Source organism: Gymnoscopelus microlampas (genome assembly GCF_963454915.1).
Source record: "Gymnoscopelus microlampas genome assembly, chromosome: 23".
Lineage (NCBI taxonomy): Eukaryota > Metazoa > Chordata > Actinopteri > Myctophiformes > Myctophidae > Gymnoscopelus > Gymnoscopelus microlampas.
In genome coordinates, this window is record NC_139960.1 from 23,046,388 (window position 1) to 23,063,291 (window position 16,904).

The window sequence follows — 16,904 nt, forward strand, 5'->3', positions numbered from 1 at the left end:
AAGCCCAGATACGTATGGACATAAGGCACCAATTACTGAAGACATCCAGTTGCATGTTAATGGAAAGGTTAAAGGATGGGGTGGGATGAGACAAGTGAAGGTGATGTCATTTTCCTGAGTGAGTGAGTGAGTGAGTGAGTGAGTGAGTGAGTGAGTGAGAGAGAGAGAGACAGACAGACAGACAGAGAAACAATGGGATGACTCACCACGTTTTTTTCAGGTTCCACCTGTGACTCGGATGAAGACTCCATAGTTGCGTTGAGCCAGAGTGGGGCGTGTTAGTGCTGCTCAGCGGCCTGCATGTCTGTCAGGAGAGAAACAAGGCATTACAAGCTTAGTTAGTTACTGTTAAATACAATTTATTTTAAAAAGAAAACAAAAAAAGACCTGCTAGCATGCCGCATCACCTCTGGTTAGATATAGCCACCTTTAAGGCCCCACCATTAGAAGGACTACAAAAGTAACAGAAGACAGAACATTTAAAACCAATCTAAATGACAAGAACCTGGCTAAAACAAATACATTTTCTGACAGCTCTTCAACAGCAGGTGTCTTTCCCCAATGATAATTTCCCATCTGCTCTCTAATGTAATCCATAAAGCACACACCTGCCACTTGAAACAAATGTTGTACACACTCCCAGTGTCAGTTCTCCCTTGTAAATACATATGCAGCAGACTCAATAATGCAGCTTTAAGGCCCAATGTCTACATGCTGAGGTGAGAGATCGTCTCTGTGTCTCTCATGATCCTACTTGCAATCAACCTTGTCACCTCCTTAAGTCAATAACCAGGACTAGCAGTATCAGAGTCCGTGCTTTTGGGAAATTACCAATGTCTTCAAAGGATTACAGAAGGATTGATATTCTCCAGGGAGGCAGAACATTTATCACAATCCATACCACCGTTTCCACATCAAAGCTGTGCGGCGGTGACTGCCAAGACAATAAATAAACAGCCTGTTTCCGGAGTGAACACAGGCGAAGGAGATCCTGCCAGGTTGTCAGATACAGGAAGGAAGATTATGGTAAAATGGACGGTCTGCATTTAGCACTTTTCTAGTGCTTTTTAATGTGTGTCTCATGGCCATCACCACCGAGGTTGTGGGTTCGAATCCACTGTGGTGCATCCGGCTTTGTCGGGTATCTATGTGAACACAATTGGCTTGTGTTTGGGGGAGGGAAGCCGGGCGGGGAGAGTGATATCTGTCACTGTACGTACTCCTGCGGGCTGGGGCGGCACCCGTCAGTGGGGAGTGTTGGACGGGAGGAGTAGGACGGAGGCTCTACGTCTTCCCGGTGGGGGCACCTCACTGGCAGGTGAGTCAGTAGGATACAACAGCAGTGACAACACAGAAATGTGTCTGGGGATGAATTAATTGGCATAAGGACTAAATTGGGGAGAAAAAGAGGTAAAAGAAATATGGCTACTATAAATTAAAAAAAATACAAATAAACGTGTGTCTCATATTCACACGCACACATACATTCACATACAGATGACAAAAGGGAACGGTACAAGGCACCAACCTGCTCATCAGGAGCAGTTATGGGTTCGGTGTCTTGCTCAAGGACATTTCAACACAATATTAACAGGAGGAGTTGAGCCGATCAAACCGGGAACCACTCTACCTCCTGAGCCAGTTTTTGGAATACTAAAGGATGTTTACAAGACACAATTGAAACTAACTTGAGTTAAGGTTAGTTAATATGCACAATAATACAAATGTGAATTAACAACCAAACATGGCATGTGAATAGATATGGTCCAATAAGTATAGATACTTAGATAGACAGGCTTTTCATCGCTTTGATTATGGTTGATTAATTTGACATTAAGTCTTTGAACACAGCATATGAATGGATAATCAATAATAGTACAATAACATAATGAGCACAGCATATGAATAGATAATTGATATGGGGTACAGTATGTCATGTTTATTTCTGTAGCTGGTCTGGATGCTATGGTACTTTGTGGTAGCAGGTTCTGTTCATTTATGTTGATTTTACTAAGATATTTAAAACACAACTCTAGCCATCCCTGGACAGAATCCTCCACCATTTTTGTGAGCATGTGGGCCAAATAGAAGGTGCACAGCCATAGACCTGGTCCAGAACTCCAGCTACACAACTGCATTGACTAAATAATAATTACAACGGTATACAGGCTCTTTTTTTCTTGAAGTGTTTCTTTTTGGACATACAAGATTTCCACCTGACAGCGATAATATAGTGTTGAAATAAAAAAAATGTCATGGAAAACACAAAGCGCATGCTTCATTGTTTGACTGTCACCTGACAAAATGTCTTTGTGCTCCTCTGTCGTCACATGGTGTGTGTGACCACAACATGATCCATTTCCTTTTTATGGTAAAGCCCAGTCCACACCAACGATTCGCAATGCAACAAGGTTACAACTTGCAACCAGTTGCAGCGGTCTGAATTGACCAGCTGCACGTCTGTGCAGTTTTTGGTCTGTGCAGTTCCACAGTGCCTTTATAGATACAAATGACCTGCATTTGAGTCTCCTATGGGAGTCTCTGCCTTGTCATCAAATTATTGACTTAGGAATGCGACAAAAACAAAAAAATCTCCATGAAATCAAGGATTCATGGGGTGTGTAATTAAATAAATAAATGCTATAAGTTTTGTGCTTTGTATCTTATGATACAGTATGTATATGTTACCACAGTATGTTAACACTTGAACACACAGATGAAAAGATAGTTCAGGTTTTGTGCAAACAAAACTGTATCACAACATCAAAGGACGTGCAGCAGTATGTGTGTGTGCACGTGTGTGTATGGAAAACTGCAAGCGAGATAATGACTCATTCCACCGTTTAAAGAATTATAATTTATAATCATAATCTCTGCATGACATCAGACAAACAAACGCAAAAATAACTCGGATGCACAACTAGACACCTGCTGAGAGTGGCTGCAACTGGAAACACATTTAAATGGATTTTAAACACAGCCCCATTTCATAAAACTGACATAAATGCTCTGCATTTCCACAGTGCCTTTATTCAAAGCGCATTACAACCATGCAAAGAAGGAACCACCCTCATCGGAATCAGTTAAGGGTTTAGTGTATTGCTCAAGGACACAAAACCAGGAAGAGGCGGGCATCGAACCAGGAATCTTGTGAGCCGCAGGCGCAGCCACCCTCATATATGCTGAATATGGTTTGTGGAAGGCTCTGTGCAGAGATAAAAACAAACAAACGTGTGTGTCTGTGTGTGCGTTTGTGTGTGTGTGTATGCTGTCAAAAAGCATTATCACTAGGTCCCTTTGTTCAGGTGCAGTACTACCTGCAACACTCTACTACCCAATGAAGGACTGGCCGATATTAATGCTCTACATGCTAGTTTGCTTTCTGGAAGATTATATTCTGCTCAGCAGCTGCCTGACAAAGCTTGGCTATGCCACCAATGCTTTCAAGCTGATAAGAAGCGGCCACTTAAGCTGATTGCCATTTTGCGTGGATATTTTTTAATAGCTTTTGCTCCACAGTTCTACCTGGGCTAACACCTGACCCCCCTCAGCACGCCACCTCCTGCCCCCCGAGATCATTGTTTGTCTATTTGAAAAGCCTTAATCCGCTGCTCTCAGACCAGTAACTTGATCATCGAAAGGGCAATCTCATCAGGAACAAATAAGACCTCTCGAACAGTGATGGCCATGCATGCCCCCCCGGGGAAGTTGGCAAGGATGTTTCAAGTTCAATTTATTAAAGCCACATTGTAGTGATAAGAGATAATAGGATGACGGGCTGCAGACGTGACACTACAAAATGGCAATAGACTGAGCAATGGGCACGGCATCAACAGTGTCACATCACACAGACTCTCGCTCTGTGGCGGCGTCACAAAGTCCTTTATTCGACAGAGAAAGTCACTGTCGGTCACTGTCGGTCTTCCTGAACTGCTCATACTTTGGCTCCTAAGGTGAATGCATGAGTCTTCAATGTAACATCTTCTATATAACACATGAGATGAGGCGAGTGCACATCTGGCTGGCAAAATTGGTATAGGTCGGGAATAGAAGGAACTCTTCCACAACAGAAAATGGAAGGACAGCTAGCTATGAACAGATGAGGAAATCAAGGCATACAAATTAATTAAAGACAACATGGATCTATCCAAAGAAAAAATGGCAAGTGACAAATATTCTTTCCTCTGCCTAGAAGACCATCCACTTCATCCTGAAAGTTACCCTAACCCTCAAAAAAGGTCCCTTTTGTCATTGAAGTGTCCGTTGAACCCAGTCAAGCAAGCAGACACAGGCAAATAAGCAACGCCCCCCCCACTCGATTTTCTACAGACAAATAGGCAAAAAGACAGACAGAGGCAGGCAGTGAATCTCAAATTCGGAGCTGCTGCTGCTCAGACAATGTACTCTTGCATCCTTAACTCGACCCAACACAGATTTCATAAAGCCTTTGGCACTCGAGGACCTGTCAGAGAATAACAGATGTGTTCCATACTTTCTTAAAAGAACCTTACGATAATCTCTGACTCAGCCCGAACCAGCTACCACACAGATGAAGTGGGAAACATGAACAAATGTTGTCTTTAATAGGTCTAGCATTTTTTTCTCCACTGGGCTTTGCATAGCAGTGGGAGGGGTTCAGGGTTATTTTGTTTTCCAGGGAAGGTTAGCTTTGGTTCTTGGTGCCAATCAGTTCCAGTCCCTGTTGCAATTTAAAAAATGACTTTCATCTGGATAGTTATACCATGAAACAACACCACTGTTCTGTAACAGCCTTTTATCCATTTGTTTTAGACTGAATAATATAAAGCTTAATTATGAATTTCTGTCGTAATTTTCAAGCAATGGAGTGTTTTTGTGCCAACAGCGGAAGGATACTAGTACTCAATGAATGCCTTGGTAAAACCAATGCTGTGTGAACTATAGCTTAACTTCTCAAGGATAACAGGCGGACTAACTGAGGTAACAACGCAAATGGATATACCATGAACCTGGTGCAGTGGATCTCAACATGAGTTTCAGCAAGCACAAGGGGTCCTCAAGAGGTGTTTGAGAGCATCCACATAAAAATGTGAAATATCACATTAAGAACGCGTATAAAATCCCCATTAAAAAAAATACGTTTCTCAAATTTTACACAGCATCAACCGACAGTTATACGGCTGTACTATCTTGTACAAAAATCTATTTGTGACCTTGTGCCCTTGACATGAAAAGGATTGAAGATAACAGCCTTAGTGATTGCATATAATTATAGGAGAAACATGGCTGAAGGAATTTGTAAATTATGTTTCAGAGTCCCAACTTGATTATTCTCTTGCCATTTGACCTACTGGGTCAAGCCCCACCCCCCATAAATAAATAAAATCTATTATTGCTATTTGTGTTGTTGTTGATAATGTATCGTCTGTCATGATGATGAATTGAGTAAAATGGACCACATGGAAACCCTCCCCTCCTCTTCCTCTCTATCTGGATGTACTGCTTAATGCTTAGCATATGGGACTGCCAGTTACGCCCTGTTCTATACTACTAGTCTGCCCTCCACCCTGCTACTCTTTACCCATCACAATCTCGCTGAGCTGTCCTACAGCGCTCTGTGAGCTTGGAATTATTCATCACTGCCAAAGACATAGGACACACGGACAGGGAATCCCAAGATAGTGGCCTGGCAGCGGCTGTGAATCGAAACAGGAGAAAACGGCTATAGGGGATTACTCCAAAGCACCTGTTCTGGGCTGTCTGGGTTGCAGGCATCACACTGGCTTCATCATTTTCTCTTAGTATACGCCACTTTCAGAGTGGGAAGGACAGTCTCCTACTTCATGAGCATTAGTGGAGAAAACAAGCTACATCATCATCACGCGGACCTGCAACACACAGATTTACGAATTTCTTTACGACCACCACACATTGTTTCTTTTTCTAGAATGCAGAGTCCAAGCTTGGATCCACAAATATCCTCAGAATTGCGTGCAAGACTGACCTGTCGCTTGCACTGGGCACTGTCTAGCTCAGTTGGTCAGGCTGGCACACAACTTAACCCAAATATACAAGCTCATAGCGTGCCGTGAGCTTGTAGATCTGCTATTTAAAAAAAAAAAAAAAAAAAAAATCTTTTGAATATATTTTTTTAAAGCGAACATTTGTAACTCAAATCTTTGCTTCTGGGGGTCCCTGGAACTAAAATATTTTGAGATGGGGGTCCGCGGCCATTATACATATCATTTTGGGGGTCCTTGACGTTTTAGAAAACTGTTAAGATTTAGAAGACATTTGTAGAATCGGCCTCAGGTCTGAATGGGTTAATTCCGTTTAGATGAGAGTCAGGCAGTCAGATCTATTAGGAGCAGTGCATTGCACGTGTCCGTCCTGTACTGCTGCCCGTGTGCTTTCCCAGAAATATGAGATACTGCCAAGAGGAGTCAGTGATTGAGACGCGCCAATGCGAGCACTTTGCAAAAGTTGTTGTTCAGAAGGACAATTCAGAGGGTGCGCCGGTGGTATGTGACTGGATAAAGTGTCTGTTGAGGAGGTAGCCTCAAGAATCTAAAAGGACTGTATTTCTAAGCGCTGGCTGTTATGACCGCCGCGGTGTGCTCACAGGCCCGGATTACTGTCCTGAATCACTTAACCTATGAAGTGAAGAGGCCTGCTATTTATCTAAGTATTATTATGAATATTATAACTATTTATTATTACCAATGATTATTGCTACTTATTATTACTATTGAGTATTACTATTTATTATTGCTTATTCAAACCGTCCGACTGGTGCCATCTGACTGCGCCCTAGCATTTATGGGTAGGGTATGATGTCATGCAGTCGTAAGACTACGTCACACTGGCGTTGTGTCCATATTCGGGACGACCGTCTCATCGTCATCGTCGCCTTGGTAACACTCCCCCTAGTGACAGGATCATGTCACTATTCCACCAAGCGATGATGTTCGTTATTATTTCTTAGTCTTTGATTGATGTCCTCCTGATGATAGGGGTGGAGAACCTGTGCGTGCTCTCTGCCCGGTTCGGACTGTCAGAGATACTGCAAGGCGTTCAACATGCACCATATCCATCCTAGGGTCTGCCTCCAACGCATGAACGCATAAACCCATCCTGTTGGGTGCGTCCAAACGGTCAATTGGGTAGAGGAGGTGAGGCTGGCGGAATGCCAGTGCCCCTTCAGATTGTCGCGTTGGTGCGCTAGGCCTTCGTCTTCCTGCGGGTTGGGGCCTCTGACATACCGGATCCCCAGGGGCTCCCTTGGCAGGAGGGCCAGTTTGGTCTCTCGTGGGTGTATTGCGTTATTGCGTTGCTGTGCCACAATTGATGGCACTCTATGACGGACGTCGGGCAAGGTGAGTGCGCTCTCCTCTTTATGCCGATGATTGGCCGGGAGAGTGAATTCGTACCAGTCAAGTTCTGCGTCTCCGACGGGTACGAGTGATGTGGATGGATGTGCTATGCAGCCAGTGATCCCGGTATAGCTGTGGGGAGGTTGACCTAAGTGGCTTAGGAGGATCTTATGTCTGTGACGGTGTGTAAACACGACGACATAGAACACCATGGTAACAAAGCCGAGGGTAACAATCGACATCATGGCAATCGTGCTCCCAGCTAGACGTTGTGCGCTCACACATCGTACACTTGACATCGACATTGATTCTGTTACCTGACCTCTATGTGAATCGTTTTGGATTGTACCTCCTGGTCCCGTGCCTCGCTCCACCTCGGTCTCTGGGTAGAAGGCTTGAGGCAACGAGGCTTCACTGTTCCCTGGGCCTGGGTCTGTTAAGTTAGACACGTAGCCCAAAGGTCTTGAATTTAGAATGGCTTCGGTCAAGGCGATGGAGAGCACTTCTTCGGAGAGCACCTGTGTTCCTAAGACCTCTCGTAGCTCCCGGCTCTTTCCGATGAGGTTCGTACTTCGGTTGGACCGGGACTCGTGGGGTCCCTTCCTGCCGGCTGTGAATCGGCGTGTCGTGTTTGTGGGTGGTTTGCCAGTGGAGTCTGCATCCTGTGGGTCTATAAAGACTCTCTGCGTTGTAAATGGTGGTAATTCTGGGGGCCGTATCTCTATTCTCCCAGCACACCTTGAGGCGTCAGGTGGGCCTCTCCCCCCCCAGGAGCATGGCATTGTCATTTCTAGTCTTATGTCATCGGGGGGCAGGCACTGCTGCGAAGTCTGGCATTGATGTTGGAACGGGCTTCGCCCAGCCTCGTTTGATTGCCAGGCGATAGCTATCGTTGTTGGTCCCATGTAAGGGACTAATTGCATGGAGTCACTGTGGTGTCCAGGTACCACATGCGCTCCTTGTGGTGACTTAAAGGAATCTTCGTGTCCGAGGATAAGCTGTAGGTTGATGTCATTTGCTGCAGGAGGGGGGCGTCTTGCTGGTGGGCCCTCCCCCCCCTGAGCCATCTGCGTAGAAGATGGCGCAACGAGGAGGGATGTCTCCTAGGTGACGTGGCGTGGGTGTGACCGTGGGTTCTGCCGCAGGCTGCTGCTGGTCTGTCTCGTGAGAGCGGAGCACGGGCTGCAGCGGCGCTGTGGTACAGGTGGGGCTCAGCAGACCTGGCTCTGCGCTCGCCGGTATAGCTGTGCGTAGTGCAGGTTCAATACTCTCCTCGGTATGATCCCGTAGTGGCTCCATGGGTCCAGCGGCTGGGCAGCCGCTATCGAATGGTGGCTGCCGACTGCCTGCAAACAGTCGATGAGAACATACATCAGCGGCGGGCCCTGCTCGAGCCCGCACATGCCGGCCTCTACAGAGGTGGAATGACGGGTCTGAGGGGCAGCCGCATCTGCCACACCCTGGGCTGCAGGTCCGATGGGTTTGTCTCCGACTCTGCAGCCTGATGTTCAGTCGAGGCAGTGCTGGGATGGGGCGGCGCTGGGGAGACGGTAGGGATGTCACACGCCTGTGTGCCGTCCTTGACCGCGTCAAATGTTGCGGGTACCGGTCTGTGGCATCCGTCCTGAAATGGGGGCGGCCTCGGAGGTCATAGACGCCGGCCTCGTAGCAAGTCCGTCTTTCGGCGTACAGAGACACGAAGTCGGCTAGGTCGGCGAAAGTGGCGCTGCGCTGCCAATCGTCCATGACGCTGTCCGAATAGCGGTGCCAGTCGTGTCTGATGACGTGGTGTAGCTTCGGAATGATGCCTTCCATAAGGTTCCGATAGCACGAGAAATTCGCGCGACAGCTCGCTTCCCAGCTGCGTCCATCTCCTCGCAGGTCGCCCTTAGGAACCTCGCGAAGTCTTCAATGTCTGCGGTGGGGGTCTCCTCGCTGACGAGGGTCTTCCAGCCGAGGGCCTGCTTGAAGGGCTCCTGCCCCCTGGCCACGAAAAGGTGCGTCCTGGGGCCCGGGCAGGTCCGCTGTGGGTATGCCTTCGCTGAGGCAGGCTTCTTCTCTAGGTCATTTCTGGAGGTCATTTGGCCACCAGGGCGCCCAGTTGGTCGATGTGGGCGCACAATGTGTCGAGTCGAGTTCTGTCGAGTCCGGACTCGGGTGCAGGGGTCTTCAGGTCTGCATGCGCGGCCATAGCCGTGGCGAGTCTGGTCAAAGAGGTGTAGAGTTTGGACTCGGGTGTAGGGGTCTTCAGGTCTTCAAACGCGGCCATAGGGGCCGGTATGGAGGTGGCCAATTTTGCGACGGCCGACTGGAGCACCATGAGGTCCGGTGTGGAAGCAGGGCTGTTCATCTAAGCTGTATAATTGTCCTCGCGGCCTAGAAAGCACAGGCAAACGGTCTCGCTGGCTAAGCGGAAGGCCCCTCTTTGTCTATGAGGAGGCTCGTTAAAGGACCAAAGAACACATAATTGCAACGTCCTCGGTTTGATTCTTGGCCAAGGTCCATTGTAGCATGTCCTTCTCCCTCTCTATCCTCAGCTTCCTGACTTGAGTGGTTCCCAACCCTTTTCCCTCACATCTTACATCTGACAAAGATGAGACCCCCCACACGTGCACACACACACACACACACACACAGTCACACACACATGTGAAAAACAAGCGTGTGTGTGTGTGTGTGTTTGTGTTTGTGTGTGTATTTGAACATGTTAACAACTTAGGCTCTATACTCGTACAAGAATAGCGAAAATTGCTAAATTACAAGCTCACAACTCCTCACAATGCGACATGTTGTGAGATCTGCTACATGTTGTACATCTGCTATTGCTATATTTTTTGGGGCGGTGTAGCCGCCCCCTATAAGTGAGTTTTGGACACCGACCAAAACATTTGTGTACTCCCTAACCCTTCCATTGTTAATGCAAATCGATACTTTTTTCATATCAGCCAATCCCATTACAGCTAGTGTCATCACCACTAACTGTAATGTGATTGGCTGACTTTGCAAATTCAGGACTGTGATTGGCTAGCGAAACACATGACACATGTGCAGCCCTATGAATAGCAGTATGGACTTTAAAAAAAGTCATTTATCCTTTTTTTAAAGTGAGTCATGTTGTGATGACCACACACCGCCCACTTCACACTGGGTGTGATTTTTTTACTTACATTTATATTATTAGTGTTTAGTATTATTGTATTAGTATTCACAATGATGTTACATGTGGGAGTTAGAGATGACTTTGTGCAACAAGTTTAAAAGATACCTACAAACAGACATGGCCTCACAAGGCCTTTGATCTTTGGTGTCCCCGCAAGGGGTGCCCGGGCCCCAGTTTGGGAAACGCTGCTCTACAAACTACATTATGTTAAGTAAAGCAAAATACATTTAAAAAAGAGTGACACACGTAGTCTCATTACAATTGTTTTGTAATCCCTTTGTGGCTCAAATAAAGATTCAAAAGGCAATGCATTCACTGGTGGTGCTGGTGCTACAGTTGAGCACATCATGAGCCAATTTAGGTCAAGTCATGCCCCCATACCCCTCACACATTGTATTGCTCACTTCAACCCTAGCATCCCCATTCTGGCCTGGGGCCTGTGAGCTTGCCTTGTAGATCTGCTATTTTTGCAGAAGAGATTTGGTGTTGAGTGAAAAAAGAAGCAGACCTAATATTGAGCCCTGCTGCACTCTGGTCAAAAAAGTTCAAGTAAGTACATAAGATTTAAGTGGTTTTAAATATGAATAAAACAGGCATGGGTTGGGATTGAAAGGCCAGCTGTCTCTGTCTATCTTTACAGTCATTAGCAGGAGAGGGAAGAGCCAAGGTGCCTCGTGCTGTTGCGCAGTCCTGATTGATTACAGTCAATCATTTTCACTGACACTGTCATTCTGTCCCGAAGGGTAGGAAGGGACAGCGATCATAATCTGACCAGAGTGGTTTGAGACTGCTGCTCCTCAAACAGACAGACAGACAAACGCATTTCAAAAATGTCTGACAGGGGGAGACGAGGGGGATGGGGTGTCTGTCTCCCCCATTGCAAGGTACAGGTGTAACACAGGTAAGTAAATCAATGTTCCCTAGTGGAGTGTCAGAGGAGTGTAAAAACAGAGCAGGGAAGAGCATTTCCAGCCAGAGACAGACAAAAAAGGTGACAAAGTGAACTAGCTGGCAGCTTCCTTCTGGGACACTGTCTGTCTTCGAGTCTAGATACTGTTACCTCTCTCGCTCGCAGCCACGCATGTACTGGTGAAGCAGTACACGGTTGGTCACACACAGAGACAAACAGACACACTTAATTTCCTCTGACATCCAACATTGTATGGAGAGGTCCATTTTTTGAGGGCTATAAGAGCCAGAGCATTCTGGACAGGATGGAGGATTCTCCAATGGAGAAAAATCAATGGCCAAGCCACTTAAGAAATATCAGCCTGTCAGGAAGTGGTAGTGGCGGTGTGCGTGCGTGTGTGCTTGAGGGGCCATCTTTAAACAGAATAAATGCCCATGTAGGTCAGGGTCTGTGTAAAATTAATCAAGCATGTAAGCAGAGGGAGGAGTGTTATTATAAGCCATGCCATGACCACTGAGAATTGAACACTATTTGCTAACCTGTGATTGGGGGGGTTGCATGTTATCCCAAAGCCAACATAATTAAAAATCCAATTGTGTCAGACTCTGGAACACAGCCACATTCTTCACTAAATTCTATTTTCATCCAATCCAAATACAAAATGTGTTTTATATAACCAATCTCTTATCTTATCTGTTTTTTTTTTTTAAATGACTGACTGATGACAACCTTTAGCAATTTGGAGAATGTCCAGAACGAGCATATAGTGATTGGAATGTTTTGCACAACAATACTCCCTGATAATGCTAATAATGATCAGTGTGGTATAACCAATCCCAACACATGAGGAACGCAAATGCTATAGTGAGCTAATGAGAATTAATTCCAAGTAAAGGTTAGTTAGTTAGTTCCTGTTTAATTTTGCTTCTGACTGAACACTTTGGTATCAGCCAAGGGGGGAAACATACCAGTTTTGTACACATACACACTTTAAAATGTTGGTTCTTCTTCTTTGGTGTCCCTCCTGTCACTCAATGACACAACTTGCAGAGGTTCACTGGCTCAGTTGAGAGGAATTCATATATTTTATTATATTTTTGTCAACTTCCACATTTCCAGAATGGTGGTCTCTTGAGATCACAGCATCTCGTTTTTGAGAGAGTCCTGGCCAGCTATAAAGTAGCATGAATTGTTCACTTATACAATAGCAATGGAAACAGTGAGAGCAATATTGAGAAAACCTGTTGATATTGAAGTTATAAAGCAATGTTGGATACATTGATTCTGGGAAAGGGCAGAAATACGAATGCGGGTGTCTGAGATACACTGGTGTATTTCTGCTAGTGTGAGCAGATATTGGTGATGATGAAGGACGAATAAAATCAAACCAATGTTACACTTTGAAATTAAATGAGGGGCCTAAAACTAAATCTTTGCTGTGCGCCATCACTCACTGATCTGATCCACAGGAGGGACATCTGGATGAGAATGGTAAGGGCACATGCAGTGTCAAGGAGACTGCACCGAGTCTGACCCCATTTCCCTACAAGCACATGCTACCACGGCTATCTGACTGATCAACCATCAACATCAGTGAAGGATCCCAGAGAGACACCTGAGAAATAGGACACCAAACGAAGGGAGAAATACAGAGAAATGGTGATAGAAAGGGGAAAACAAAAAGCACAAAGAGTGCTAAGCTAATAACATATTTCTTTCTTATTGTACTTGCCTAGTTAGATCGATGCTAAAATGATGCTATTCAGATATGTTGTTTACTTGTTCACAGATGCTATGAGGTTTAATCTAAATAACCTTCATGGCATCTGTGAACAAATAAACAACATATCTGAATAACAAAATTAGTATCTGTGGACAAAATAAAGGATACATCTATCATAGATTATGCTTCGTTTTGCCCACAGAAATTTAGCATGTTATTTAAAGAGCATGTCATTTAGACAAGCTAGGTTTGATGTCTAACTGCTATCGTAGTTACTTTGTAGCACAAAGTACAGTGAAGGAAATTATTAATAGCCGATTTTGTAAGTTTGCCCACTGACAAACAAATGAATGGTCTATCATTTTAATGGCAGTTTTATTTCAACAGTGAGAGACAGAATATCAGAAAAGAATTCCAGACAAATCACAAATATAAAAGATATAAATTGACTTGCATTTAATTGTGTGAAATAAGCATTTGAACCCCTATCAAAACACGACTTATAGGAGAATTCATTGTTTGTTGGCCAGCACAAAAGTCAGACGTTTCTAGTAGTTGGTCACCAGGTGTGTGCGCATCTCAGGAGGGATGTTTTGGGGCATTGTGGTGCTGGAAGACCCATCCACAACCCATTTTGTCACTTAGGTTGTCACCCAAGATTGAATGGCCTCGTCCATTCTTCCCTCGATACGGTGAAGTCGTCCTGTCCCCTTAGCAGAGAAACAACCCCAAAGCATGACTGTGGTCCCAGCTGCCTTGAGATCAGTAACAAGTTCCTCCCATGTAGTTCTGGGCTGCTCCCTACTATCTCATGAGCATTGATACCCGACGAGGCGTGATCTTGTGTGAAGCCCCAGATTGATGGTCATTTTGTATTCCTTACATTTTTGAATTTCGAACCAAAATCCCTCCTGAGAAACTGGTGACCAAATACAAGTAACGTTGTTGCCAAGAAAGGAGATCAAATACTTACAGTATGCGAGACAATTAAATGCAAATCAGGTTATATCTATTTATTTATCTACCATTAAAATTATAGACTAGTTAATTTCTTTGTCAGAGGGCAAACTTGCAAAATTGGCAAAGGATCAAATTGTTTCCTTCACTTACAGTACTTGTTTTCTTTGTGCTCTATTTACATGACAGCTTACTCTGATATTGTACTCTGATATTGCAAATTCTTGTGAATTGTCTTATTTGTTTTAATATAGTGCAAACATTTAACGCACTTTGATATGCATTTCTTGTATTAAAGTGAAATGTGCATGACATTTTTATTTGCAATACGAATATTAGTACTATTAACTATTAGCAATTACAGAGGAAGTTGCTACAAAGAGGCACAGCACCTACTTGTATATGGGACAGCACAGTAAAGGAAAACATAACACAGACCGATAGATCCCTGGCAAGCCTGGCATCCATTCGTGACGTATGTACAGTATGTGACATACATCTTCACTCTCTATACTACTCTATAGGAACCTTGTGAGTGCGGACTGTTCCTATAGACTGAGAGTCTGCACCCTCTATCCACTGACAGTAGAGCACACTCAGCTCGGGACTTCTGTCCCATAGTATTTGGACACAATACTTCACCTCATACAGATTCATATCAGCCCCACATGACTGTCCTGTATTCTCTCTCTCTCTCTCTCTCTCTCTCTCTCTCTCTCTCTCTCTCTCTCTCTCTCTCTCTCTCTCTCTCTCTCTCTCTCTCTCTCTCTCTCTCTCTCTCTCTCTCTCTCTCTCTCTCTCTCTCTCTCTCTCTCTCTCTCTCTCTCTCTCTCTCTCTCTCTCTCTCTCTCTCTCTCTCTCTCTCTCTCTCTCTCTCTCTCTCTCTCTCACAAACACACACACAGTCTCTCACACACACACGAAATCCAGAGAAGCCCAAACATTCAGATATACATGATACAGCCAAGCAGAGGACAAATATAGCCAATATAGGACCTACCTCATGCAGCTTGTGCAGCAGAAAGCGCTCTCACAGTAATAACACAGCAAGCCTATGAGACACAGAGGGAGAGAGAGAGATGATCACAATGTTTTTTCCTTTGCTCCCATATGTAAGCTGGTGCTGCTAGAAGGCTGCCTACATTCTCAACGCCTCTCTATTCGGACCGAGAGTGCATTTTCCTCTATGCATGTGTGCGCGCACCGCGCGGGTGTATGGCTTTTCTATGGACGAACAGCGGTTGACTAATCTCATCCATGACAGTGGGCTCAGAGTAGGCGTGCAGCTTTGGCCCGCCTCCAGAAGCGCTGTTCCTTATTCCCGTTGGACGGAGACCATTAATGGCTCAGCCAATTAGCACATCAGTCTCGGGGTAACTAAGACCCATCAGGGAAACGTTGGTCCTGGCAGACAGGATTTATCTCAGTGGGCAGCAGCAGCATGCAGGCCTGCAGAAGGAACATGCTGTGTGACAGCATGGCACGACTACTAACTAGGGACAACATGGAGGAGCTATTAACTAACGTCCCAAACATGAGAAACAGAAAGACCCTGGGAGGTGCCATTACTGACAGTGAGAGGCGTCACATTTACTGGTCTCTCAGTTCACTGTTCATGTACACATTTTGGTAATTAATGCATAAGCTAAGAGTAAGAGGCATGTATAGAGCCCAGTAAATAATGAAACAGAAGGGCAATGCCTACTTGAGAATTCATTAAAAAATGGGCGGAAAGGGGGAGAGGTTATTTCTTTGATCTTGAGATCTAGTGTGAGCATCCTCTTCCTTGTGCAGTTTGCTCGCCTGGCCGCTGGCGATTACTGTTATTTGATCAGGGTGTGTTGTATGTTATGTGTGTGCATGCGTGTGTGCACGTGCCACATGTACTGGTGCTCTGGCTGTCAAAGAAGACGAGCTACCAATGAAAGCATCCGACTGTGAACACTCTCCTCCAGGGAGAAGCGGGCGGGTCAGAGCTGAGGTTGCTGTGTCACAGAAGCCAGAAAAGGACACGCACACACACGTGACACGGGTGACAAATTAAATGAACAGTAACCTAAAGAAGCATAACATAAATCCATCTACTTTCATAGGGGTATACTACTGTGTACAGCATGACACAATTGAGCAATTAGCAACCAATCACTCAGCTTGTGGCATGTATAAAATACTGAGCAGGCCAGTTGACCTCGATTTTGGCAAGAGAAAAATATCTTCGTAACTATGAAAAAGGGTTAATTCCTAGTCACAAACAACAGTGACTAATGTGACTAATCACATGATTGAGCTCTGCATTTCCATCTACGGGAAAGACATCAGTAAATGAGGTTGGAAATTGTGGTCGAAAGTGCACATTCGATGACCATGATGCTTATGCTCGTTCATTACTTCATTCAGTGCAATATGTGAAGAAAAACAGAAGAGCAATTCTTTGTCAGGTGATGAGAATGTCAATGCAGAAGGTGATCAGACTGTGTCAGCAAGAACAGTCCGTGTCAGCAAGAACAGTCCGTCGATAGCTACATGTACATGTTTGCACAGTATATAAACCCCTCATTATAGGGACAAATGCACGTTTGAAAATGCGTTGCCGTAAAAACCATGGATACTGGTCTATGGAGAAACAATTATATGTTCAGATGAGTCATCCTTCACCATATTCTGGTTTGGGTCCACTTGTCCCGTTAAGAGGGAAGGTTCACTGTAAATCAATATAATATCTGAGTGATCACTTTTATCATTATGATTCCATCCTGATGGGAGTGGTCTCTTCCACATCCACAGGGTTCACTGAATGGTCAC

At 45.0% G+C, this 16,904-nt stretch overlaps 1 protein-coding gene across 4 annotated transcripts in view; it reads right to left on the reverse strand.

Moving 5' to 3' along the window:
- The window catches only part of osbpl8 (oxysterol binding protein-like 8), a 118,001-nt gene that overhangs the window by 91,936 nt on the left and 9,161 nt on the right, over window positions 1-16,904 (reverse strand). For 2 of the 4 annotated variants that reach the window (XM_084049729.1, XM_084049726.1), the window contains exons 2-3: window positions 15,103-15,154; window positions 207-304 (exon numbers count right to left, since the gene is read on the reverse strand). In XM_084049729.1, the coding sequence (XP_083905855.1) occupies window positions 207-251 (45 nt within the window). In that variant the 5' untranslated portion in view covers window positions 252-304; window positions 15,103-15,154. The remainder of the gene's footprint in view (window positions 1-206; window positions 305-15,102; window positions 15,155-16,904) is intronic. The other 2 variants (XM_084049728.1, XM_084049727.1) reach the window with 2 other exon arrangements.